At 51.8% G+C, this 23,744-nt stretch overlaps 7 protein-coding genes across 7 annotated transcripts; 5 read left to right on the forward strand and 2 right to left on the reverse strand.

Moving 5' to 3' along the window:
• Window positions 1–2,211: 2,211 nt before the first annotated feature.
• On the forward strand, window positions 2,212–4,543 carry UCRPA7_5817 (putative dna replication licensing factor mcm5 protein; the record flags this gene model as incomplete). The annotated part of the gene is made up of 4 exons (XM_007918361.1): window positions 2,212–2,348; window positions 2,401–2,527; window positions 2,586–3,994; window positions 4,051–4,543. The coding sequence occupies 4 exons, from the start codon at window positions 2,212–2,214 to the stop codon at window positions 4,541–4,543; spliced, it is 2,166 nt and encodes a 721-aa protein (XP_007916552.1).
• A 337-nt stretch (window positions 4,544–4,880) lies between these two features.
• Window positions 4,881–6,698, reverse strand: UCRPA7_5818 (putative amp-dependent synthetase ligase protein; the record flags this gene model as incomplete). The annotated part of the gene is made up of 3 exons (XM_007918362.1): window positions 4,881–4,973; window positions 5,033–6,219; window positions 6,272–6,698. 3 exons carry the CDS (start codon window positions 6,696–6,698, stop codon window positions 4,881–4,883), a joined length of 1,707 nt encoding a protein of 568 aa, XP_007916553.1.
• A 798-nt stretch (window positions 6,699–7,496) lies between these two features.
• UCRPA7_5819 (putative nuclear pore complex component protein) lies at window positions 7,497–8,002 on the forward strand (the record flags this gene model as incomplete). The annotated part of the gene is made up of 3 exons (XM_007918363.1): window positions 7,497–7,747; window positions 7,802–7,822; window positions 7,876–8,002. The coding sequence occupies 3 exons, from the start codon at window positions 7,497–7,499 to the stop codon at window positions 8,000–8,002; spliced, it is 399 nt and encodes a 132-aa protein (XP_007916554.1).
• Window positions 8,003–8,939: 937 nt separating this feature from the next.
• UCRPA7_5820 (putative high-temperature-induced dauer-formation protein) lies at window positions 8,940–10,537 on the forward strand (the record flags this gene model as incomplete). Its single annotated transcript, XM_007918364.1, has 4 exons — window positions 8,940–9,035; window positions 9,113–9,748; window positions 9,880–10,451; window positions 10,522–10,537. 4 exons carry the CDS (start codon window positions 8,940–8,942, stop codon window positions 10,535–10,537), a joined length of 1,320 nt encoding a protein of 439 aa, XP_007916555.1.
• Window positions 10,538–15,682: 5,145 nt separating this feature from the next.
• UCRPA7_5821 (putative signal peptidase subunit protein) lies at window positions 15,683–16,424 on the forward strand (the record flags this gene model as incomplete). Its single annotated transcript, XM_007918365.1, has 2 exons — window positions 15,683–15,825; window positions 15,896–16,424. The coding sequence occupies 2 exons, from the start codon at window positions 15,683–15,685 to the stop codon at window positions 16,422–16,424; spliced, it is 672 nt and encodes a 223-aa protein (XP_007916556.1).
• A 369-nt stretch (window positions 16,425–16,793) lies between these two features.
• Window positions 16,794–21,053, reverse strand: UCRPA7_5822 (putative 5 -3 exoribonuclease 1 protein; the record flags this gene model as incomplete). The annotated part of the gene is made up of 1 exon (XM_007918366.1): window positions 16,794–21,053. One exon carries the CDS (start codon window positions 21,051–21,053, stop codon window positions 16,794–16,796), a length of 4,260 nt encoding a protein of 1,419 aa, XP_007916557.1.
• An 880-nt stretch (window positions 21,054–21,933) lies between these two features.
• UCRPA7_5823 (putative histone acetyltransferase type b subunit 2 protein) lies at window positions 21,934–23,528 on the forward strand (the record flags this gene model as incomplete). Its single annotated transcript, XM_007918367.1, has 6 exons — window positions 21,934–21,967; window positions 22,033–22,086; window positions 22,141–22,192; window positions 22,242–22,760; window positions 22,818–23,303; window positions 23,354–23,528. 6 exons carry the CDS (start codon window positions 21,934–21,936, stop codon window positions 23,526–23,528), a joined length of 1,320 nt encoding a protein of 439 aa, XP_007916558.1.
• Between the last annotated feature and the right edge of the window lie 216 nt (window positions 23,529–23,744).

Here is a 23,744-nt window from a genome sequence, read left to right on the forward strand (position 1 = left end):
GAGAGCGAGAAATCTTGTTTCATAAGCTTTGCCGATCCGAAACCGCAAGACACTTAGATCGTCGTTGACGCCTTGTAACGCTGTTGCGCCTCTCATATCTCTCAGTTGGAGATCTCGGCCCTCTACCCGCAAAGGCTTCTTTGAAAGATCTGGCTCACCCGCGATGAGCTTCTCAAGAGAGTCAATGTTGTCTAATGCCTTCTCTACCTCGCCGCTGTCAACAAAAGATTCACAGGTGGCAACACCGTCGACAATATGTTTGAGCTGCAATACTGCATCATGCAGTTGTTGAAGATTCTCCCGCCGCCGTCGCTTCTGAACGATATTAAGGCCGCGAGTTGCGATCTCCTCGTCTAAAGCCTCGAGCTCTTTCCGAAGAGCTTTTATCCTCTCGACGGAGTCGGCAGCTTCTGAGTGAAGTTCCCGTAGCGAGCCTAGCGCGGTGAAAAAGGTCGTCGATGCTGTCGAAATCGACGATATTAGATGCATCTCAATAGTGTCCATGTACCACGAAAGCTTTTCCTGTAATATTGCATTGGTTGCAAGTGCTTTGCGTGGAGCCGCCGCATTTCCATTTGTAGAACTTTTCTCACCCAGCGTTCCCGGTGGAGGTCGAACGACCTCTGATCGTTCGCTGACAATATCGAATGTGCGTGGGTTCTCCAAGTGGAAGTCTTCATCGAAATAAACCGTAGGGATTGTTGATAATGGGGGCGGCCCTTGCGCAGCTCTCCTTGAGAACCCTGAACTTGACCTTCGGACCGGACTGGGTGCTTCTATAGGTGAAAACGAAGATATGGACGAGATAGAGCTTTTTCTTGATGCTGATGGACGCTTACCACCGGGTCGAAGGTGGCCCTCATCGAGTACTGCGGCAAAGTCGTCTGTCTTACTGCTCCTTCGATGGAGAATATCCGCGGCTTCATCCTCGCTCTCCTTCACCCGGCGTAATTGTTCATATAGAGCGCCAACTTGAGTCAGGTAAGGCTTGAACTCGGCTGCATCGACATGTGGAATGTTTGTCAGCGTGACTGGTGGGATATCGCGTGCGGTCGGAGGCTTGTGAGCACTTGATGTTGGAGCAGAGGTATGCGGTAGGAGCCCGGTCCGTACTATCGGTGGTTGTAGTAGGGTTGATATTGCTTTTGAAGCATTAGCTGATGCCAATTGCATATCACGCGAAGAGAAGACTGGACTTGCCATTCTGCCCAGACTCTAACACAGCACTCGCCCAGCTGCCCGAGGTTGTATCGAGTGATCCACCGATCGAATGAATGGAACTTGCAGTCGAGCCTCGTCTTTGATGCGGGTATGCGCCTGTAGAACCTTGCCTTGAAAAGCAGTCAGCTTCCGTCTCATTCCCATAGGACTGTAGTCGCAATACCTGTGAAACGGGAAGTCTGTTCGGTGCGAATTAGGCGATAGAACTGGCGATAGACTATCGACAGACTTGCGTGCGCTCGAATTGGAATACATCTTGGATGATGCAGACTACTGAGCCACCTCAACCCCCTTCTCAATCGAGCCGCCGCAAGATGGGTAGGATGACGGAAGCCAGTGCGGCTGTTGACCAGTGTATAGGAAAGCTACCGAGGAAGCATAATAACGAACGGCACCGATGGAAGCGCTTATAAGGCCGCCGAGATGTGATGTCAAAGGTCCGAATTATGAGGTGATGAGTCTCAATGGGTTTGGTGGTTGCGACAGGCGGCAAGTTAGAGACTTAGATGCTTTGTTTGTTGCGCTTACAGCACCCTCGAACGGAGCCTCCACGCAATTCACGACCTCTCGGTCCGGTCAACGTAGCTTCAGTTGGCTAAGCCGGAGATTAGCCTGGGGGTCGACTGCACATGACTTGCTGATAAGACTGCGATAAGGAACACCTCCCTAAAAGTGACCAGGAGGCGCTAGCAGCTCCCTACCGATGCAACCACTTAAACTCTGGAGCAAGCGCGTTAGTAGAGGACCTTTGAGATGCCAGCCACAAGCCTAGATATGAAAGTAACTGCCTAAATTCAATTAATCGCGTCCCCGAGAGGTTCGACGCGTCAAGTCGCGTCCTCCTTTTCGCTACCCTCGTCAAGTGGCCCGCCCTACTTTCAGAGATCCCCTCCATTGCGATTAAATCTCAAGTTTGTCACAATCAACAACGCCTCTCAGTTGACCGAACCAAGCACTCACAGTAATCTCCTGTTTGGACAATTCGGCACGATGGATCGCGGATCAGTGTACGCATTGAGCGTCTTTGGTTCTAACAATGACCAGGGCGAAGACACCAATATCCAGATCCAGACCCAGCTAGAGACGTTCATTCTCGACTTCAGACTCGACAACAGCTTCATCTACAGGTAAGACGCTGGCAGTCATACCGACTGGGCACAGCTGATGTATGGGATATAGAGATCAACTGCGCGAAAATGCCCTGCTCAAGAAGTTCTACTGCGACGTCAACATTGGCGACCTGATCAAGTTCAATGAAGAGCTTGCGCATCGTCTGGTGACCGAGCCCTCCGAGATCATCCCCTTGGTGAGTACTTGGCCTCTTTTTCCCAATCATCCTTAGATCTGGCTGACGTACGATCTAGTTCGAGAATGCGCTCAAGAAATGCACACACCGTATCGTCTTCCCTCATGAGCAGAAAGTCGATCTCCCAGAGCACCAGCTCCTTCTTCACTCGAATGCCGAAGATGTCTCAATCAGAAATCTAGACTCTCTCACAATCTCACGGCTAGTCCGTGTCCCCGGTATTGTCATCGGCGCCTCCGTCATGTCGTCCAAGGCTACGGCTCTCCATATCCAATGCAGAAACTGTGCACATTCCCGAGACATATTCGTCACTGGCGGCTTTACAAGCGTCCAACTCCCCAGACAGTGTGGAAGAGAACGGCAACGTAACGACCCGACGCCAGCCTGCCCACTGGACCCCTACTTCGTCATACACGAGAAGTCTCAGTTTGTGGACCAACAGGTGATCAAGCTGCAAGAGGCGCCGGATCAGGTACCAGTCGGAGAGTTGCCGCGACACGTCCTCATTTCTGCAGATAGATATCTGACGAACCGCGTTGTTCCTGGATCGCGATGCACAGTCATGGGTATCTTCTCGATCTACCAGAATAAGGGATCCAAGAACTCGTCGACAGGTGGTGCGGTAGCGATCAGGACGCCATATCTACGAGCGGTTGGTATTCAGACTGACATTGACTCAACGGCCAAAGGCCACGCCATCTTCTCGGAGGAGGAGGAACAAGAGTTCCTCGAGCTCAGCAGGAGACCAGACCTATATCAGATAATGACGGACTGCATCGCCCCTTCGATTTACGGCAACAGAGATATCAAGAAGGCAATTCTCTGCCTGCTGCTTGGTGGCTCAAAGAAGATCCTCCCAGATGGTATGAAGCTCAGAGGAGATATCAACGTCCTGTTACTTGGTGATCCGGGTACCGCCAAGTCACAGCTCCTGAAATTTGTTGAGAAAGTCGCGCCTATTGCCATTTACACTTCAGGAAAGGGGTCGTCTGCTGCTGGTTTGACGGCGTCTGTTCAGAGAGATCAGTCAACACGCGAATTCTACCTGGAAGGTGGAGCGATGGTGTTGGCTGATGGCGGTGTTGTGTGCATCGATGAGTTCGACAAGATGCGTGACGAGGACAGAGTGGCCATCCACGAAGCTATGGAGCAGCAGACTATTTCCATTGCTAAGGCAGGTATCACTACCATCCTGAACGCGCGAACGTCTGTGCTTGCTGCTGCCAATCCCATCTTTGGCCGCTACGACGACATGAAGACACCCGGGGAGAACATCGATTTCCAGACCACAATCTTGTCTCGTTTCGACATGATCTTCATTGTCAAGGACGAGCATGAGCGTGGCCGAGATGAGCGTATTGCCAAGCACGTCATGGGCATCCACATGGGTGGCCGAGGTGTGGAGGAACAAATCGAGTCTGAGGTTCCTGTCGAGAAGATGAAGCGATATTTCAGTTATTGCAAATCGTAAGTGCCTCCTCCCTAATATTTCTCTTGAACTCATCTTCTGACCCATTTTACAGACGATGTGCGCCTCGTCTCAGCCCTGAGGCTGCAGAGAAGCTGTCCTCGCATTTCGTATCCATCCGAAAGCAAGTGCACGCATCCGAGATAGAGGCAAATGCTCGGTCATCTATTCCCATTACTGTCCGTCAGCTAGAGGCTATCGTACGTATCACAGAGTCGCTAGCCAAGCTGACGCTGTCTCCGATTGCGACGGAGCAGCACGTTGACGAGGCCATTCGCCTGTTCCTGTGCTCGACCATGGATGCCGTCAACCAGGGCAGCAACCAGGGCAGCAGGGAGCTCAACGAGGAAGTCAACAGAATCGAGGCAGACCTGAAGCGACGACTACCCATTGGCTGGAGTACCAGCCTGGCCACCCTACGCAGGGAGATGGTCGAGGGCAAGGGCTTCAGCGAACAGGCCCTCAACAGAGCACTGATGATCTTGCAGAGGAGAGACACAATTATGTTCAGGAACCAGGGTGCCCAGGTATACAGGAACGGGGCTTAATGGAATGAAGAGGGCTGATTCACGAATTTGTATGTCTGGGTATGGCGATATGCTTTTTGGTACGCGAGCTGTTACAGCAAATGCATTGATGGTCGGTCACGTAATGAAGTCACCTGTATAGCTAAGGGGTATTTCAGTCTCAAGGCGTAGAATTCATTCAAAGGATCATTAGATCTAAACTTTCTCGTCTCACCGTGAAGCAAAATGCCGTCGAAAGCTAGCTACCGCAAAGAATTGTAATTCTTACATGCCTCCTGAGATGTACATGTTCCCCCTTTTAAGGTGATTTATAAGTCGTCATCGAGTCGTTACGGAGCCATTGACTACCAGAGAGGTTCTAGGCATAAGCAAGCGTGTTGTCATCACGGATCTTTCCCATTACGCCCAATGCAGATTCCTGCCCAGCGACACAAGGACCCCTAACAATAATCTATATTCAACATTAGCAATGGGCTTAGGTGTTCTGAACTGGTCACTGTTTTTACATACCTCCCCGCGTATATCGGTGTCAGTGGTCTTATGGTCACCAGAGTCCCTAAGGAGAATCTCTGTACTTGTCACAGGCGGTCCGAAATGAGAGCACTCATCGTTCTCGACACGGTAGTCGTAGAAGCCAGTTTGCGCAACGGCACCAGCAACCTTGGGTGCGGCGAGAGCATAAATAACTCTTGCCCCCGTGTAGACTCGCAAGTCAGACAAGACAGCCGAGGAGAGGTGAGGAGTGTCGGCCCCGACTCGCTCAGCGGCATAAATGAGGCGGAGCTTGCCGGGTGTTCTACCAAGTGCTGGGCGTGCGCTGTCGTTCAGACTCGTGAGCAGCGAAGCGGTGGGCATAACGCCGCTCTGGGTTAGGCTTTGTGTTTGAAGCCAGTGTACCTTGCTGGCCAGGAAGCCCGTCAGACCACGACTTGTCTCCTCGTGAGTCTGCAGCAGTGCAGCTGGGGTGGTAACAATGACAGTGGGAGCAATGCCACGGGTGGCCACAGCCAGATCACTAGACTTGCCAGCAACAGAGTTGAACGCAACCGATGAGTTGGAAAACAGCGCCGCGAGAGTAAGGACCAGCGTATGAGTATTAGCGAGTGAGTCTGCTGGAAGAAACAGGTCCGAAGGTCCTAGCCTCTGAGATGTAGGGACAGCGAAAAGTTGAGCGGCGACGGCTGAGACGAGGTTTGCACTGGTGAAACGAACCATTTCCTCCATAACGTCTGGCTTTGAATCCCAGAAAATCGTGATATCTCGGGCCTCCTTCTGGCCCTCCAGAGGAGGAAGCTCTTTTCCAGCATCCACAGGATAATCTTGTATGATCTCCTGCCAGGTTGAGACGTTAACACTTCCACCCATGCCCTTGGGCACCTCGTTCCAGTCTAGGTGGCTGCTACCTTCGTCAACGACCCAGACCAGCTGTCGAAGTGCCGGATAGCTCTTCACAACACTATCGAAGGGGAACGAGCCGGGTGCGGTAACGACTGTATCTGCAGCTGACCGGCGCAGCATAGAGATGATAGACTCCTCGGGCTGATCAAAAGGTATCACAATAGCTGTTAGGTTATAAAAGGCACATGCAAAGAGAGTTGCGATAAGCTCGACTGAGTTGGGCAGGTAGATGGCGACGCGATTACCACCTTGGTCGAGTATGTGCTGTCCGATGAGGTTGATTTGACGAGTGATGTCGTCTGTGGTATGTTAGCTAGTACTCTGTGCCTCCTACACAAGAGCGCTCCATACCTAGGCTGTGCTCCACGACATTCTCGCTCCCCAGGACAGTCAAGATCTTGCCCCTCCCAACCGGACCTCCGTCCACCGATGTGCCATTGACAGCCTGTCTCCAAATATCTCTGAGGTCGCCATCACGGCCCCTCGACCACTTGGAGGCGCCAGGATCTTTCACATTCAAGCCGGAGTTGAGTGGCATGCCATGCGGGGAGTTGTGAGATCGGTAGACGGGAGATTCGCCCTCCTGTCGAACCGGGGACGCCTGTGCTTGACGGGCCAGGAGCATCGGGTGGGTGTCTGGGTCTTTGCGCGTGAAGATCTGGTACGAGACAAGCACCACCAGCAAGGTGGTGATGGCAGTCGTGTAGCCATTCCATTGACCAAAGAGCCCAGTGACGCCCTGGTCAAAATGCCACATCAGCCTGTCGAAGGCGCCCATCTTGGCTCGGTCAGCTCAGCTTCCCGACGACTTAAGCCTATTGCGAATAGAGCTGCGCGATTGCTGGTATTGCGATAGGAGTGCTACTTCAGACGCTTACGTTAGACAGGAAACAGCATCACTAGAGATAGGCGCGATGTGCAATGTTCGCGGAGACGGCTGTGCGAAGAACCTCAATAAGTAGGAGCTGGAGGCCTGTGGATGAAGTGTAGTGTAGCTGTCGACAGCTCCGGTCTTACAAGGTGGCGGGGCTGGCGCTTGTACCTTATGCCGGTGGTGGTGGTGGTGGAGGGGGGTGTGAGCCTGCCAGGACCTATGGCTGCGCCGTTATTTCCACTAGTTGAGCTCCCACCACACGGCAAGTATGTGCTGTACAGCGGAATTATATGTATTCCGTGCCGCACAGACCGGACCCCTCCCTGGCCGCCGTTGTAATGTGAACTGCCAGGAACTGTAGGGGCTAGCTCCACTAGCCTAGTGCAGCTCGTCGCCTGGACAAAGGCTGTTGATTTTGAGATCGCGCTGGGAACTTCTCACATTCAGTTCAACCACCGACACTTCGATCCACCAGAGCGACGACATACACGGACACGCTTGCTTCGGCAGCGCCCATCTCCGGAATTTACTAACCACAGCAGCAATTTTCTTTACACTTCAAGACAGACACTGGGTTTGCGCGGGACCCAGCCCCGACCGCCCCGACCGGAACTTTCACATTGCGGAGGAAGAGGAAGCCCCGTTTGAAGCAAGACGAGTTCTCATTTGGACATATCAGACCTACCGCTCAAGTCATCCATCATGTCATCAACAGCCATCGCCACTCGCTCCACGAGCAAGTCACCGAGCTTCTCCACCCCATTGAAGAAGTCTGCTCAGGTCGTGGACAGCCCCGGCAACTGGAGACACCCGCGCCTTGAAGAGATCACAAGACGACAGAATGCCACCGTGTTCAACGAGCGAAACATCAGAACGATTGTCTACAATGTCGGTGCGCTTGCGGCTCTGTGGGTATTGCATCTGTTCTCCACACGGCTGGGTCTGATGCGATTGTGAGTTGCAGAATATAATCTATGTACATCCAGATGCTAATTGTGTGCATCCAGATTCACCGGCTCGACGAAGACGTATGTCAACTGGGGCTATTTGGGTCTGCAGTTGATACCTTTGCTCAACATAGGGCTCGCTCTCTTGCCGCTGGTCCGACGGAAGGACGATCTGTCAGACATTCCGCTCACACCATCCCAACGCAAACTCCTTGGCTTGCCACCCGCTGCCGCTACAGCAACACCGAACTCGGTATATAGCACACCACCGCGATACTCGAGGACGCCCTCTATTAGTGGATCCGTGGCCAGCAAGCTTAGCTACTCAGGCTCCCCGGCTTCTGCTAAGGGCAGCCCAGCATCAGGGGGCCACATCAGTGGATCGCCATATTCGCCAGCCGCGAGCCCGCTGCTACAGAAAGCCGTTGCCGGAGGTCTTGGTGGTGGAAGGAGGACTTCTTTTGGGTCAGCGAGTCCGCTTGGAGCAAGCACCGCCTCGTCATTATTTCCTGATGCTCCGGGAACACCAACTCCAAGTACAGGAAAGCGAACAAGCGTGAGCCTGAACAATAAGTGGTTGTACGGGAAGGGAAGGAGATCTTCAGGCAGCGCTTGGTCATAGATAGAGCTATCCGATTAGCTCTTGTTGTACGATGATATTATGAAGCATGACCTTTAATAGAATAAAATTCCAGAGGACTTGATGGTCAAGCGCAGGTGAAATAGCACATTTTGAAACGAGCGTGAACCACTATGAGCTTCTTTGAGCATCCAATAAGTACGCGGTACAGGAGACAATAGTTCAAATCCTCCTCTTCGCACGGGGCATTCGATGTTAGGTCGGTAAGTGCATCATGACCACCTCAACAAGTCTTACTACCTTTGCACTACTCGATAATAAACAGAACCTCGAAGCCCGAACGAACATCGTAACTCTCATCTTTCAGTACCTTTACGCTTCAACTTGATGTTTACTACCCATAGGGAGGAGTCGTGGTGCTGGTGTTGCGAGCCAAAGGCCTAGAAGCCTCGGCTGGTTGGTCCGTGCGCCGCCCCAGTGATGTAACGGCGTGAATCCAGCCCCGGAATGGTCAGTACGTATACCTGGGGTTCGCTACTCCCGTCCTGCCATATTGTAACGACAGCACTCTTCACGCACCAACGCCAGTGCCCCGAGACATGCCATCGAGCCGCCAAAATGGGTGCGAGCGACTCGAAGCTTGTGTTCAAGAAAGGCATTTTCAGACTTTCAGAAGAAAGGCACATTCCTGCCGATGATCCGTATTGGACCTCAGTACGTTTCCCGCCCCAGCACGACGCCCCATCCGAGAGTATCTGGAATGAGCGCAAGACCGCTGACTATACTTGCAGTTCTGGGAGCTTCCTGAGTCATCTGAGGATGTCTTCAGCCTCTTCTCCGCAGCAGACATTCGCCGAACTCGCGATCATGCTATCGAGAATCTTGAAACCTTGATACTTGCAGTGACATCGCGGCTATTCATCCTCCGACACCATCCCTCGTTTCCGGACCTGGAGTTTGCACCAGAGCGGGATGCTCTCAACTGTGTTCGAGTTCTCACTCGGGTATTACCGTACATATATGAGAAGGAGTCACTAGATGAGTGGGAGCAGCGCTTCTTTTGGGGAGCGAGAAGGAAGCGAACAAGGAAAGCCTCGATAGCCACCGAGGTGCTTTTCGACGAGGAACAGGAAGATGAACCCCAAGTACGGCTGGACACAGAAGACTTCGAAGATGCCAAACCATTGGCAGAGGAACTCATAGACACCCTGATTGATCTCCTCTTCTTTTCCGACTTGACGGTCTCAAAGCAGCTGCATGGGAAGCCCAAGGTCAGCTACGCTATCTGGCAGAGCGGTGTTGGCTGCAACCAGACTGTAGCCACTACGAAGGAATTTGAGAGCAATCGTGTGGAGATTCTGCGGCTTCTCCTCACCCTAACTGGCCAGAGCATGTACATGTCCGCCGGGATTCTGCCTCAAAGAGGCGTAAGAGCCCTAAGTCATATCTGCTCCTGTTCAGACAAGCAAGTCGTGCTTTCAGTCCTCTGCTCTCTCCTGAACACCGTATGCCACCCGCACACACTCTCATCTACACACTCGAGGCTAACGTTCTGCAGACAATGAAGTATAACCCGGCAAGTTGGAGGGTACCTTATAATACTCTGGTTTTCAAGGACCCCAAGGATATCTTGGTCACGTATTCCCTGCAGCTTCTCCTGGTCATACTTCTATACCCGATACCGGAACAGAACGGCGAAATCCAGAAGAACTGGTATCGGCATTTTCTGGGTCGAATACATCGACCGCAGGATTTCCAGTTCATTGTCGACGGCATGACAAGAATTCTAAACCAGCCTTTACAGGCTAACACCTCATATATCCCTGGAACACAGTCGTCTGTGAGGTTTGCTCCAGAAATGATAATGTTGTTTTGGGAGATCACGCAGTGCAACAAGCGTTTCCGGTCCTTCATCATCGATACAGAGCGCGCACATGACTTCATTATTCTCATACTATTTTACGCGCTGGAGTATAAAAACGATGCTTCGAAGCAAGGCGTCGTACGGATGTGCGCATTCCTGCTTCAAACACTTAGTGTAGAGCGCAATTTCGGCGTGAACTTGAACAAGATTTTCGAGGCTCAAGACACTTTGCCTGCAGCTATTCGAGTCCAAGGCTTCAGAGGCACGTATGCCGACTTTTTGATACAGGTAGGTCGCCTTTGGAAGTCATGTAACACTGAGCTGACAAGAAGGCAGTCAATCTACAATCTGATAACAACGAGCCAAGGGAAGCTTACAGCAATTTACCCAGCATTGCTTGCGGTGATCAACAACATCTCCGCCTATCTTGAAGGATTGAGTAGTACAACAAGTTCGAAATTGATGCAGCTGTTCAATTCGATGTCTTCACCGTCATTTCTTCTAGCTAATGAGACGAACCACGACCTTCTCAGGTCTTTACTCGAATCACTGAACGCCATCCCTGAGCACCAATACAAGAGTAAGTTATAGCTCTCACCTACGTATATCCCTGTCGTTTTCTGTAGGAGCTCTTTATAGAGAATAAGCACCGCGTCTGTCCGCCGAATTAACAAAATTACAGAAAATCCGGAGTTCATAGCTGCTATACTCAGAAACCGAAAGCGTTTCGAAGCGCTACGTAGCTTCACCTTGGAGAGCGGACAAGAAGAAATTGAGAGGCGCAATCGAAGGAGGAAGGAGTCTCGAACATCATCCGATGGACTGGACACTGGGTCAACCCGGAGCTCAGTGGATAGTCTGAGGAGTCCGACTTCGGCACATCCTCGGGCTCCTTCACTCAGTGATGTTCCTGAGGAAGACAGTACCTTCGCAATTGGCGATGATGATGATGACAGCGACGACGAGCAGCGTCCAACTCCATCACAGTCTAGCCCAAGTGAGAACCCCTCTCGTGCATCGTCGGTTGTCGAGGATGCTGTACCTACACAGCTCCGAGGCATGTCCGAGAAAGCTAGGGGTAAGATGCCGGCTGGGATGCACAACTTCTCGAGACAGAACAGCACAACCAGCTTAGGCGGGCACTCTGCTTCTCAATCCCAGAGTGGCATTTTCGAACCGACACCTCAATGGATCGATAGCTGGCTGCCAGAGTTACCGCTACATACCATCCTCACAGTGATACAACAACTCACAGCGCTTATCACTCGGCAAGCTCTTGTCTCCGACCACGCCTCTCCGGAAACATTGCGTAAGATTCAAGAAGTTCGGCTTGTCGGCGTAGAGCCTTCTCCTGTCCGGGTCCATTCGTTTGAGTGGTCGCCGCTAGCTCTGGGATGGTACGAGTCACTCATTTGGAGCTTCATTTTCAGCAGTGAAATGCAGGTTTCCAAGGGGACTGTTGGGATTTGGAACGGCACTGCCATCAAGCTATTTCGAGTACAGGAGACAGCGGCTCAAGGCCCGAGCTTGACATCACCGCGAGGCGCTGTTGACGCAGTTGGCAGCAACATTGTCTCGCGCATTGGTGCTATCAATCTCCGTGGAGCGCCTACAAACCAGGGAGGTGGCCAACCAGGAAGGATAGCTTAGCCAACGAAAGCCCGACTGGCTATCCATGTAAGGATTCGCGCTTATATGCCGGGACTTAACGTCCTATTATCAGTCCTATGTATATTGGCAGTCCTGACGTTCTTACCCTCCTTGTGATTACGGTAAGGCAAGGTTAGGAATCATCCGTACTGTCGCACCAAAGCGAACAGATCGTGGGAGGTCTGATGGCCAACCCTGCAGTGCTGGCTGGCGCTCGTGGCAAAAGCCTCTGAGGCAGCCTGCAGACAACTCGCAGACACAACTCGCAGGCGACGCGTAAAACCACACCCAAAGCTATCTATTCGATATGAGCCAAAGGCTCTATTACATTGTCGTACTTCTGTCAGGTGACGGGAGGATTGACAGGAGCTTCGTCCTAATTAAGGCATTGCATGTCATCTTTGTGGCAAGATAGACGCGAGAAATACAAGAGAAAGCAATCTGAAGAGCCGCAGATGGTGAGCAAGAGGCTTGTGACATCTTAGAACTCGACCACTGTGGCGAGCGAGCAGCTGTCAATAGCACCAACCAGACCTTCGCCCTGTACGGAACAGAGTCCCTGATCGACCTAAACCCCGTTTCCGTGCCCTGATTTCTCCCTCAGGCCAACCCGGATTGCGACTCCAAAGTTGGCAACGGTAAGGGCAGATGTCCAGTAAGAGAAGGCCTGCCCCGGACCAAATGGGCGATCATTTCCGAATCTTGCCAATGGCCTCGTACGCACCGCCACTGTTTCAGAGTCGATCCAGCGTCCAGAATCAGCCACGCAGCCAGTCACAGGCTCTCATTCAGCTTCCAAGGGGAGCACTAGCCACACCGTCCGGGGTCTGGGCCGGGTTGGAGGGGCGGCTCGTCTGTTGTAGCTCGGCGCTGGTGCTTTTCAAGCCACGCCAGTCCTTCGGTCGAAGACCCTTAATACATTACTGCTCTCTGTTCGTTATAGCCAGTATCTGACGTGTTAATGTTATTATGAATTTGTACCCGCATAGATTCTGCCGGTGGAAACCTCCTCTTTTCTATTCTCTTTTCTTGTTTTGAACGCGCTTGGTTTTGTTTTTGCTCCCTCGAGGCGGGAGAAGGCCATGTAACATCGTCTCGCCATGGCTGATGTAGCTGAGGATGCTGGCCCAGCAGCGGCTGCTTCACTAAACGAAGAAATTAAGCCTTATCGCATACATGTGAGCGCAATGCCGATCATGACCTTTTGCGGCCATACATGTGGCTGACGCGAACAATCGCATTTGCAGGTATCAACGAAATATCTCGATCTCACCAAGCAGAAACTTGAGCTCACTCGCCTGCCTCATGAAGGCTCTGAGCCGAAATCCGAGGACTGGTGGGAGCCAAAGAGCCAGGTGGAACCGCTCATAGACTACTGGTTTGTTAGCCCCGGACATGACATCGCATCCTCGTTAGACTAACAGCGCAACGGAAGGCTTGAGAAGTATAGATGGCGCGATGAGGAGTCGAGGTTAAATGGGACTCCCCAGTTTCGAACTGCCATCTCAATTACTGCTTCAGAGGCTCCTCTTAGGATTCACTTCCTCCACATTCGCTCATCACATACTAATGCATTACCTCTTCTCTTAATACCACCGTTCCCTTTCTCCAACTTGTCACTGGCACATCTTGTGAAGTCATTTACAGACCCCGAAGATGTCGTCAATAATCAGCCTTTCCATCTTGTTATCCCGTCACTGCCAGGAATTGGGTTCAGTGACCCCCTCCCAAACAATAGTTTCCCTATTGGTTCGGCGGGTGAGATGCTCAACACCTTGATGAACCGATTAGACTACCCCTACTACCTCGTCTCAAATGCCGGGGCCGCTCAGGGTTCCCCTGCAGAGATCGACTGGAAGCTCGTCAACTATCTGGCAACGCACCATACCGGCTCGTGCCTTGGTGCGCACTTCATCTCGCCGCCTCTGGCGTCGCCAAAGCTTCATGAGGCGCCGCTCGAATGGGCAAAGTGGTCAATTGCGAGCTTTTTCCATGCAGGAATCCTCGGCTATAGTGATGATGACTTTTCAGCGCTGCGGCAGACGAGGCAGGGCACGGGCACTGCTGTCAGCACCTCACATGTTCACCTCAGGCGTAAGAAGACGCCAACTCCAGCGCAGATAGGATTGAATCGATTCGGCTTGCGCGAGCCAAACACTCTTGCCTATGCAATGTGCGACTCACCAACAGGCTTGTTAGTGGTCGTGCTCAAGGGACTTCGCTTGCTTGGGCCACGCGCTCAGTTCAGCCCCGAACAGATCATCACCTTGACGCAGCTGTCGTGGTTGCCAGGTCCAGAGTACGCGATGAGGTTCTGGGCGCACTGCGCCGCTCATGACGAAGAAGCCGAGAAGAAAGACGCAAAGGACAAGGAGCAAGAGAAAAAGTCCGCCGTTGTCAAACCGAAAGTCGCGATCACGGTGTTCCTTGGTGGCAAGGACGAAGAGTCTGATGGAGTTGTTGGGGAAAGCTCGGCTGCGGCTGGAAAAGATGTCATCTCGCTGCCACGTGAAGGAGGAGAGAAGTACGTGTGTCCAGCTTGGGGTAACGCACACTACGAAGTCGTCTACTCGCAACGGACTCCGGGAAAGCCAGGACTCCTGGCATGGGAACGACCGGAGGTAATTGCTGAAGGTGTCAGGGGCTTAGCCAAACAGATACTGGCAGTGGACAAGCGGCTTGAGCCAGTCATTGAGCCACCGACAACTCCCTTGGAGAGGGTGGTTGTCGACGATGATCCCACACCTAAACCCACACCCGGACGCCCGGGACTGCTCGCAGTAGCACCCGACAATGCCCGAGGCGATTCTTCGTCAACACAAGTTGCTCAAGTTGATGATACAACAGGAAGCAAAGGCAAAGAGATAGAGACCTCTCCAAATCCGGAGCCAAAGGGAAAAGAACTGGAGACTTCTCCTCCACCTTTGGAGAAGAAATCAGAGAGCCGTGAGGCTTTTTCAGATGGAGGAAGTCCAGGCACGATTGTGGTTACTCCCCCATTGGATTCAGTCAAAGACTGAGTTGGGAAGAGACGAGGATAACGACCGAAAACAAACACGCCTGACAGTCAAATTCTTTGCATATTCTTCTGCTGATGATACCAGGAATTCGAGGATAAACACACAAAGCTGTTGGACTGCTTTTGTAAGTGTATATGGTTTGGATGTATTGTTAGTCATACCTTCGACAGCACCTTGCCGTCATATGCAACGGACGGAGAGATATATGAGAGGATGAACCAAGGTACACCGCCCGAGGTGGGCTGGACTGGCATATACACGGCGCCATTCCTGCATAGAGCTATTCTATAGATCAAATCAATGATAATGCCGTAAACAACGACATCTGTCAAAATGTTAGCATACTGGTCTCCCCCGCCAGGGTAATAAACGGTAGGTCCTCGAGGCGAAGGATTGCTGAGTGATGAGATTTATGATGCTTGGTTCCGTTTACCACCATGCCTCTACCGACTTGAGTCAACTTGGTGCCTCTCTTGTTGAGGACATCATGATACCTTGAGTGAACTAGCATTTATTACCTTAGCGAGGAGTGGTTGAAGTGCCGGAGGTGAGATCGTCGCTTTAGGTACCTGCAGTGCGGGAGGCCAGTAATTGATAAGACCGATAAGACAGGGTGGTGACGCTAACGTGGCCTCACTAAAGCTACGGGACATGGCAACCGAACAGACATCACTCTTGGATACGACTTCAAGGCACAATCATCTCTGAGAGATCTATATGAAGGCCGCGAAACGCGTATGAATTGATCATCGCGGCATAGTCAATATTCATCATTCCTTCGCAACGCCCGAGCACTTCTGCCAGGCAAAGCTCTCCAGTTGCCCACCATGCATAGCTCGCTGGTAAGGGTGCAGAACACCTTTGGATTCTTCACCACCGTCGCATTTGTCGTAGCCGCCCTCATCGCTTTCACAGACCTCATTGCCCCTAGAGAACCCAGCGGGTTCATCAAGACGACCAATGTCCAGGTGTAAGCAAGCATACTTGCCGGTTAACGACTATAGGAGACCATTTGCTAACGTTGCTCCACCTGGCTGCAGAGTACGAGGGCGACCGCACTACTACTCCACGAAGAAGGAGGAATACGCCATCATCAAGTTCTCGCTGGACGCAGACCTGTCCTCCCTCTTCACCTGGAACACAAAGCAGCTCTTCGTCTACGTGACGGCCGAGTGGACGAGCGGCGGCGCCAACAACAACGCGACCAACAGCGCCGTCATCTGGGACAGCATCATCACGAGCCCGAGCTCCGACCACCTGGCCAACATCGGCCCCGCCACTCTCAAGAAGCTGCGCAAGAGCGCCGCGGGCAAGAGCATAGACCCTAGCCGCGGCAAGCTGTCGCTCAAGAACCAGAAGCCCAAGTACCAGATCACGCACCCCTCGGGCAAGATCGCCGAGACGGACAACGTCACGCTCAAGCTGCACTACAACGTCCAGCCGTGGGTGGGCCCCCTGACGTGGAATCAAGACGTCGACATCGGTGTGTGGAAGAAGATGAGTGGCGGCATAAGCAAGGTGTTCAGCCTCCCAGCGATAAAGAAGAAGGAGGAATCGAAGAAACCGTAAAGAGGTGCCAACTGGGACAGATCATGATAATCTTGCCGGAGTTGGGATTTGTAATATTGAAAAACAGCACTGCATCAAATACAATGGATGGATTCGATTTCACTCAGCTCGGAAGCTGTCAGTGAATACATGGAAAGTGACATTGCATGCGATTGGTTTTCAAAATTATATCTGCCTCCATTCACAACTCCTATGATCTACTCTGCACCCGTGTCTCATATCTATACTACAACATCAGGTCATCAGAAGCTCTAGAATACAGCATTTCTATACAGACGTGCCAAAAGATTCGTTAACCCAAAGATGAAGCTGACTTGCAGCATTTTTATCCCGTCATGTCCTCATTCATTACACCTTTTACTCAACTGGCTAAGTTGAAGCAGCCGGCTGCTGTTGAGGGGCGGCACCACCACGGCCACCTCGCTGAGCGCCTCCTCGGCCACGTCCAGCCCCGCGGCCGCGTCCCCGACCTCTACCACGGTTGTCCAGAGCGGCAGGAGGAGGAACATTATTGAAGGACTGTGATGGCACGCCCTGCGGGGTACCGTTTGCGGTATACCCATTCTGAGTCTGGCCACCCCGGCCGCCTCTCCCGTTCGCCTGCTGCTGACCCCCGCGTCCTCTGGAGGCATGGCCATTCACTCCTTGGTGCTGCTGACCCTGACCTTGTTGAGGTACCTGGTTTGGAGAAGGGCGATAAACCATGCTGCTATGCTGAAGATTTAAATTGCCCCTCTGGACCTGCTGCCCCTGACCACCGCGTCCTCGGGAGGCATTTCCATTCAAGGCCCCGCGCCATGAACCATGAAGAGGGGCTGGGGCTGGAGCATCACGATACTGTGGACCTCCTGGCGCCCCATATCCACCACTTGCAGCAAGAGTCGTCACAGCAGGGACAGGACGACGCTCGACTGCCGCCTTGGATCCCACCACGACTTGCTTGTCTGTGACATTCAGGACTGAATTAGCAGGAACAGTCTGGCCACGGAATGGGGGACAACGCCCATCAAGAGTGTTGCCACTCATGAAGGTGATATCAAAGACAACATCCAGGATCTTATTGGTACCTGCACGGCTAATCCCCACCACGGTGCCACGGAGAGCAATTGGGACCTTGCCGGAGTCTTGGGCATAGACCACGCGGTCACCAAGGTGGAATCGCTGGTTGCCTAGTCTGTGTTCTGCGTCGGATGGCTTCAATAATGCGCTTCGAGGCACTCCCTTGAGTTTCTTCTCCTCTTTCCCTTGTTGAGTGACGGTCTGAACCGCATGATCAGCCGCAGCAGCGAGATCCATTACAACATCAGAGTCAAGTTGCTCGGCGTCCAAAGGAACCCTGTCAAGATTGGCGACACCGGTTTGCTTTAGCCACTGGCCGATCTCCTTCACTCTGGCAGTTGCAGTAGCTTCATCTTTCCAGAGATCTGTCGCGCTCGGATCCCTAGCCGTTGCATTCCTCTGGAGAGCAGCAAAGAAATCAGGGAAGGTCGTCATGTACTCTACAAGAAGCTGGATTGCTTTGTTGCTAAATGACCATCCGGATTCGGACTTTTGCGTGTATCCCAAGACCTTGAGCTTCCTGGCCTCAAACTTCAAATTTAGGCCAAGGTTGACCTTCAGGCCGCCGAGGGTCAAGACTTGGAAGGAGGACGTAATCTTGCTCAAAACAAGGGGGTGGAGAGCGAGGTCTTTGGACACCTGATAGGAGGCTGTATAGTGGTTCTGTCGCTCATGCCTGTGGATAATGGCCTTTGCGAAGTCGGGCTCTTTCCCCTTGATAGTGGCAAGAATAATATCCAGCTTGTTGTTTGCATGCCCAATGACTCCCAATGGTCGACCATAATTAAAGTCGCCTAAGAAGAAAGCGTGGGAGTTGATGGGAAACTCCTCCTCAATGGGGAGAGCGGCTCTCTCTATGAACCGCTCATCCTCGTTGACAACCTCATCTACGATGATTTGTGCTGGATAATCCTCTAGCATGCCGGTGATCAGTCCATATTCTTTGATCGTAGCACCCTCGTCTGTTTTAACGAGGCCCTTGAGCATGTGGACATGAACCATGGACTCAACTTCGCCGATCAGTATACCCAAGCGTTTGCTGTAAAACTCTTCGGCTCGTTTAGACATCTTCTGCCAGTCATCGATCTCTTTGTTCTGGTGGTCTCTGACTACCACTTGTCCAGATCCATTCTCGGCCAGCGTGAAGTCAAAGAGTTCATCAGAAACTCGTACGATTTTCGCCTCAGACAGGAACGGATAGCCAACAAAACAGCGCTGACCAAGTTTCGCCTTGGCCGATTCGACCTTGGTACGTAACTCAGAATCCGTCAGAGTAACAACCATGCTGGCATTGCGACTTTCTTGTTGGAAGACATTGACTCCATGGAAGCCCAAAGTTGCAGTGTATGGTAGTGTGGCAAGACTTGGGAAACCAGCCAAAGCTGATACGTTCAGCAGCGCTCCATCCATCAAGCCAACACGATAGTCAAGACCTTCGGTCGCTGGAAGGTCGAAAATGTTCTCCACGCAGCGGCAATGGGGAATGTCCGGGAAAACTCCGACCAGAGATGATGGGTATATGAAGTCAAGGTCCGGCGAGAAAGTGAATTTCAAAGGGACGCTGAAATCGTTTCTTGCCTTCTCTTCATCTGAGAGAAGATTGTTCTTGGTAGCCATGGCATCCAAGAGTCTTTTCTCATCAATGAAGGGGATTTTGACTACAGCTTCCCATTCCATCTTCTTCCCGTTCATATCGAGCTCGAAGTCTCGAGGATAGAAATCGATGATGGGGGAATCTGGGCTGGTCATCAGATCCCAGTACACGGTGGGGACAATTTTCTTGCTGCGATCCGGCAGAACACCCATCAGCTGTTCAAATGGCCTAAAGGGTTGTCCGAGCTTGAAGTTGAGATCGGCCTTCAGGCCTTTTATAACATCAGATATCAAAGGCGAATAATGATACCTGTAGAACCAGGGCCATGATGCGATACCGCGATAGTAATAGTATAGAACCCATTGTAGTCCTTGGACGTAGTTTTCACAAAGATTTTTGAGTTCTTCATCTTTGTTCTCCGGAGACCATTCCGGAAACTTCTCCGCGTAGTACTTGTCTTTCCATTCCTGGAATTTCTGCTTGTAGAGGGTCTCCATGGCAGCCTGCGCATCATCTGCTGTGAGATCAACAACTTCAGCATTGTCGTATTTCTTGACAACGCGAGAAATCGCTAGCTGAGATTCGTCATCTTCCTCCTCGCTGTCATCCTCAACTTCTGGCCGGGGAGGGAACGATAAAATCAGATGACGATGGCCGTCATCATCTTCATTCGTGCTCCATTTGATATTGACGCTGTCGGCTAGATCCTGGACAAATTTCCTGTCTGCCGCCTTCAAATCATGGCCAAGATCGAGCGTCTGAGGGGATCGTGTATTGATGAACTTGCGAATCTTCGATTTCCACAGAGCTTTCTGTGATGACGTGATGACGAGTTTGCCTTTTGGCTTTGGAGGTTCTTGTCCACCATTCTGACTCTTCTTTGACTTTAACCATTTCGAGCCTTCATTTTCATGCTCAAAGAAACGATACTCTTCCTTGCTGAGCTCCTCCAAGAGCAAACCCAATCTCTCTAAATTGACAACGCCTCCCTCATTGATATATCCTGTACCTTTTGGAAGAACGCGTTTATAAATGTCGAACATGGTAGCCAAAGCTCCCTCGTTGATGTGAAGTGATGGAAGATTAGGTAGGAAATCGTTGCCAACGAAAAACGCCATGAGAATGAAATCATCAATAACCTTCTCCATGTCGAAAGGGAATGACAAGGCGCCTTCCTTTTCCAAATCCTGAAACTCCAGCTCCAAGTACTCCCGAACAATGCAGAGATGCATGAGATAGAAATTCTGGTGCTCCAGCTCCTTCGACTTCGTCTTGGACTGACGACCAAAGGTGACCTCCTCACGGAGAAGGCAGAAGTGTGGATCATGACTCAAAAGGCCGAGCATGATGAGATCGGCATCCAGGCCGTACAGGCAGTGCCTTACATTAGGGTTGTAGTTTGGCTGTGCTCTAGCGTTGCGAATGTACTCCATGATCTTATGCTCACCTTCTCCAGGAACCTCATGGCCAGAAAGAACAATCTCGCATTGCTGCCAGTCCTTGTCCTCAGATACTTTCTTGTTGATGAAGTATCTCAGCTGTTTCGACAGCTTGGCCATGAAGTCGGTGCCGGGGGTGATGCAGTTGCTGTCGAACGGCTCTTCCTTGGGGAGCTCCTTGCCTTCCCGCAATGCCTTATCTCTTGCCAGTTCAGCATCTAGAGCTGTCCGGAAACGACGAGCACGTTGCTGATTCATCTTGGCTCGTGGGGCCACACCATCGATTGCCATAAAGAACAGGCCCTTGGGCTTGATCTTGCCAAACAAATGCTCAATATAGTTGAAGATGCGAATGAACATCTCATCCTCGCTCAGGCGGAACTGGGTGTCTCCAGAATCCTTGTGAGTACAATTGTGGATGATACCGTTCATATCAAGGTAGAGGGCATCGAACTCGGGTATGCGGTTCTCGGCGATCAGCTGCGAGATGGCCGGATAGCGCTCGGAGAGCCATCTGAAGAACTTGGGAACACCCATTGCGATAGACTGGCTTCGTGAAAGGTGTTAAATGACTGTCGTGGTGCTTTTCTTTGGTAGGATTGTAATAGAAAGCTCAAAATTGAAGCCTCTATTCCTCGCTCATGGCAATGGCGTGGTTATGTGCGTTGAGATATCGGTATATGGCACTGGAGGTGTAACTCGAGTGCTTTGGTACGGCGCGATCAAATAAGGCCGGTTTTTTACAGAGAGGAAGAAGACTCGACAAGCTGGGAGAAAACTAGGGAGAAGCGCAAACTGTGCTTTTGATGAGGTTCGTAATGAACAACAGCAGCAAAGAAGGTCTGCGAAACGCCGAAATATAAAGAAAGCCGGGGATGGGAAGAGATGCCTTGCCGCGAAGACTGGTGTGTTGCGCACGGTACAAGGTGTTGCGCTGTCAGAGCGTCTTGTTTGAGCTCGTGATGGAAGGATGCAGGTGATGCTGCGAACTGGCCGTGGGCGGTGGAGAGGATCGGTGGGGGAGGGACGGCATCAGTCAGTCGGCGAGCGCCCACCAAATGCGGCGGCTCCTTTGTAAAATGCTGCCTACCAGTCAGAGGCCCGCCACTATTGCCCACTGTGACCGACCCCACACTTGGATGGCGAGGGCGCTAGCCTCCTCCCGGAGCTTTAGCTATTCCTGCCGCCCTTCACCGCCAGCGACCACTTTAACCAAACGCGCTCTGGAAGTCGCGTTTACGTGGAGAGGTACCTAAGTCGCAAAGGCACCAAATTGAAGGCAAGCTCACTTGCGCCAGTCACCTCGAGACATCAACAACCGCCTTGTTTCTCCCCTGACTTCTATCACCTCTAGTTGGCTGTAATCTGGGCCTCCATCTGCTCTGAAAGCTGTTGTCCTCGGAATCACCTCGTCAAGATGGCCCCCGCACAGGTCGTCGACGATGTCGATGGTAAGATATATGAGCAGTTCAAAGCTGCCAATGACAGATTTGGCCAATACTAATTGCCCTCATAGTCGACATGGACCAGGATGAGACCAATGATCAGGAAGAGAAGTTGATCAATGAGGGTTAGACCTTTGTTTTTACTTGTCACCCAAACAAAACTGACATTGAGGTTACAGAGTACAAGACCTGGAAGAAGAACAGCCCCTTCCTCTATGACATGATCCTGAGGTCAGTTCCAATTCGAATCGATGTAAAAGAGCTCCACTGAATTAATTAGCACTGCACTGGAGTGGCCGACCCTGACTACTCAGTGGTTTCCCGATGTCAAGGAGCCTAAGGATAAGAACTACCGAATTCACCGTTTGCTTTTGGGCACCCACACAGCCCCAAACGTCCCCAACTACGTACAAATCGCCGAGGTTGAGATTCCAAAGGCAGTGGAGCCGAATCCCCATGATTATGACGAGGAGCGTGGCGAGATTGGTGGCTACGGCAGCAAGGCCTCGTCGGGAGAAGTCGCTGCGATCCGCTTCAACATCGTCCAGAAAATTGATCATCCAGGCGAGGTGAACAAGGCCCGTTATCAGCCCCAGAACCCAGATCTCATCGCTACTTTATGTGTCGATGGCAAGATCTTGATCTTTGATAGAAGCCGGCACAGCAGCGCACCATCAGGTGTTGTGAGCCCAGAACTGGAGCTCATCGGTCACAAGCAAGAGGGCTTCGGCTTGAATTGGAGTCCACATGAGGAGGGCCGCCTTGCTTCTGGCAGTGAGGACACTACTGTCTGTCTCTGGTGAGATTGCTATGGAGATGAGTTGTTTGACGAATTACGGCTAATATCTGTTTCTAGGGATTTGAAGTCACTGTCCGGCAATACCAAGACCCTCAAATACTCGCACAAGTACACACACCACAGCCAGGTGGTCAACGATGTTCAGTTCCATCCAATTGCGAAGCACTTCGTTGGAAGTGTTTCTGATGATCTGACCCTACAAATAGTTGATATCCGGCAAGAAGCCACAGATAGGGCAGCTCTAATCGCCCGCAATGGCCACAGCGATGCCATCAATGCCCTTGCTTTCAATCCTGGCTCTGAGTATCTGATCGCAACTGCTTCTGCAGACAAGACAATTGGTATCTGGGATATCAGAAATGTCAAGGAGAAGGTCCACACCCTCGAAGGCCACAATGATGCCGTCACTTCTCTTTCATGGCACCCTCATGAGGCAGGTGTTCTAGGCAGTGGAAGCTATGACAGAAGAATAATCTTCTGGGACCTGAGCCGGGTTGGAGAAGAGCAACTCCCAGATGACCAGGAGGATGGGCCGCCGGAGCTGTAAGTGATTTCTGAACTCGAGTTATCGTCAATTACTAATGACTGTCTAGGCTATTCATGCATGGTGGTCACACCAACCATCTCGCAGACTTTAGCTGGAACCAGAACGACCCTTGGCTGGTATGCAGTGCTGCCGAAGACAACCTACTTCAGATCTGGAAGGTCGCCGACTCTATCGTCGGCCGTGACGATGTGGATATGCCCCTGGACGAGTTGGAGCGCTAGCCTCGGTTCCAGCTCCGGAATCGTGCAATTGCTAAATGGGACCTCGCATGATGAAACCAGCCCTCGGTGTATCGGGGTCACAGGTGAGCCTTCTGCTCTGTCGTGGATTAGCTCTCTTTGGCATGAAAGGTCCTGGTGGGAAGCTTTGGTGAGGAGTTGTGTGAATACATCACATTGCCTCCCTATGTTACAGATAGCTGTTTTTAATATGATGGG

The sequence above is a fragment of the Phaeoacremonium minimum genome (genome assembly GCF_000392275.1).
Source record: "Phaeoacremonium minimum UCRPA7 unplaced genomic scaffold PA7_03_scaffold_435, whole genome shotgun sequence".
Classification (NCBI taxonomy): domain Eukaryota; kingdom Fungi; phylum Ascomycota; class Sordariomycetes; order Togniniales; family Togniniaceae; genus Phaeoacremonium; species Phaeoacremonium minimum.